Genomic DNA, 2,248 nt, shown 5'->3' with positions numbered 1-2,248 from the left:
ACAAATTCAGGGAAAGACATGTCGACTCTCCGGGTAGGTGGGATGAAGTTACTGCTGTACTGTCGAATCTTCGCCTCATCGTAATATTTAAATTTGTTGTCTTTTGATACAAACACCATGTATTTCTCACTACCCATGTTCTCTGCTAGGTAATCCAGATCCCATTTCAAGGCTGAATCACACAGCTTTGTATCTGTTAGGACCACAGGTTTCTGGAAGGGACATTAAGAGAAGATAGTACATTAGTTCTGTCTTGTATGATCCATCTTTTATGATTTAGGCATGAAGTTACATTAATCTCTGAACACTGCAATTCCTATCTTGCCTGTCCACCCTAAGATAAACTCTGATATTTCAATAGCTTGATTTTTCACATCCAAAATGCACATACACACCACAGACTGGAACATCAAAGCTAAACACAGGGACCTCTAGCAAAAGTAACAACAGGTTCTGAATGTAAGTAAAAAATATATAGGTAATGAAATATGTAATCTATAAAAAAAAAAATAGCTTTAAGCAGAAACTGATACTTACAAAATGAGAAGTTAATAGGAAAAAAGAAGAAGAAAAATCTGCAAGGAAATAGGCAGATGCCTGACTCAGCAGAGGAGAGGGATAGGATGCTGGGTGCTGATCGAACAAACGTATCATGCAGTGCCAGACTTACTGGCTCTGAGTCACAACATTTCATTCATAACAAAATAGAAACAGAATACTAGTCTTGCACCTCTGGAGTCAGCAGAAAGATGATGGTGGCAGAGAGGAAAAAAGAAAGATGATGGATGTGGCTGGACTAACAAAATAGACGGTAACAGATTTGAAAGTGCAACTTTCAAATCTGAACAACTGAACATCCTGTTCCCCTCAAGAACATCATACCAGCTTTTGACTCACATATGATCTACATGTATTTGACTTTATATATGAAATATTTCCCTCTTCAACTGGAGCACACAGAACATATATCAGTCAAGTACAACTAAAGAGGAAACAATATGTAATTTCAACTTACTTCACTAGCATGAAAAGACAAATATATACAGTTTACAAATGCTGCACCAAGGGTCATATAGTCACAAACATCTAGTTACACATAAATTCACTTCCACTAAACCGTAAATAAAAACAATACAATCCGCAGCATTTAGGGATGGAAAGGAGTTATTCTTGGGTTATGGATATACAGATACTGTTAATCTGTAATGTAACAGTTAATGTAACTCAACTTCTTCATGTTCAGTAAGTCAATAAAAAGACCTCCTACTTGTCAGTATTGTTCATCCACTGGGCATTCCTTCTGCTTCCCCATTTCATTTGGGTTTGTTACTGCAACCTATATTCTACGTTTCCTTCCATATGCTTTTTGGTAGCCCTCCTATATCAAAACTATATTTTGAAATCACATAGTAAGTTTCTTCCTTCTTGTTTCAAACTCCTCACTTTTCAAAATTCTGCAGTATGGAAATTTGGCTGTCAGGTTTTAAAATGATCTATTCATAAGAGGTCTGAACATTATTACAAATAATTCTAGTTGGCTAATTTTGAGAACAGTCCATTTTCACATGGTCACATGCAGGAAAACATGATTTTTTATAAACAACAATGATTTTTTTTTAATGACAGATCTCACCAAATTATGAATGCTTTACACAACATCTCTTGTTTTTGTGCTCTATCTTAAAAAAAAAAAAAATCATGAGTATTACACTGATGGTATTAACAAAGGTTAAGGGTTTAAGTAAACACAGTAAGTGTGAACACACAGATTATGACTGGACCTAAGCAGTAATAATACCTCATGCCTTGTCTATGGATTGAACTTATCTGTCCCCTGATCACTAATCACTGAACCCACCAATTGTTAACTGTATCACATGCAAAGGAATATGGCACTGCTCCTCATGTAAAGTGTGTGAAAAGGAGTACGTCAGACCTAAAAAAAAACACTCCCACTTCCTCATAAAATGGAAAGAGCCAAGCTCCTGACCCCCTTGAACACTGCCTAAATGCTGTAGAATTCTCATCACACAAGGGGTAGTTTGGGTTTAAGTGAGTCAGTCTAGTGCCTCATGTTCCATGGTGGCTCTAGTAGTTGTGCTATTTTTCTAAGAAGAAACTCTCTTGGCAGCTCCAAATGTCCCTAACAATGTATATAACCATATAACCATATAACCACAATTCCATAATAAAAAACAAAAATGTTTGTTATAGCAAGACACATAAACAGACAAACACATCCACAATT

At 36.1% G+C, this 2,248-nt stretch overlaps 1 protein-coding gene across 1 annotated transcript in view; it reads right to left on the bottom strand.

The window, feature by feature from the left end:
• Positions 1-212, bottom strand: part of LOC119587116 (hypoxia-inducible factor 1-alpha inhibitor-like) — a gene marked incomplete at its 5' end in the record, with an annotated part of 20,965 nt that extends 20,753 nt beyond the window's left edge. The window contains 1 exon segment of the mRNA XM_037935868.1: positions 1-212. Within this exon segment, the coding sequence (XP_037791796.1) occupies positions 1-212 (212 nt within the window).
• Positions 213-2,248: the final 2,036 nt, after the last annotated feature.

This window comes from Penaeus monodon, chromosome 22 (genome assembly GCF_015228065.2).
Source record: "Penaeus monodon isolate SGIC_2016 chromosome 22, NSTDA_Pmon_1, whole genome shotgun sequence".
NCBI lineage: Eukaryota > Metazoa > Arthropoda > Malacostraca > Decapoda > Penaeidae > Penaeus > Penaeus monodon.
Note: the sequence above shows the minus strand (reverse complement) of the source record. Positions and strands in the feature narration are given on the sequence as shown.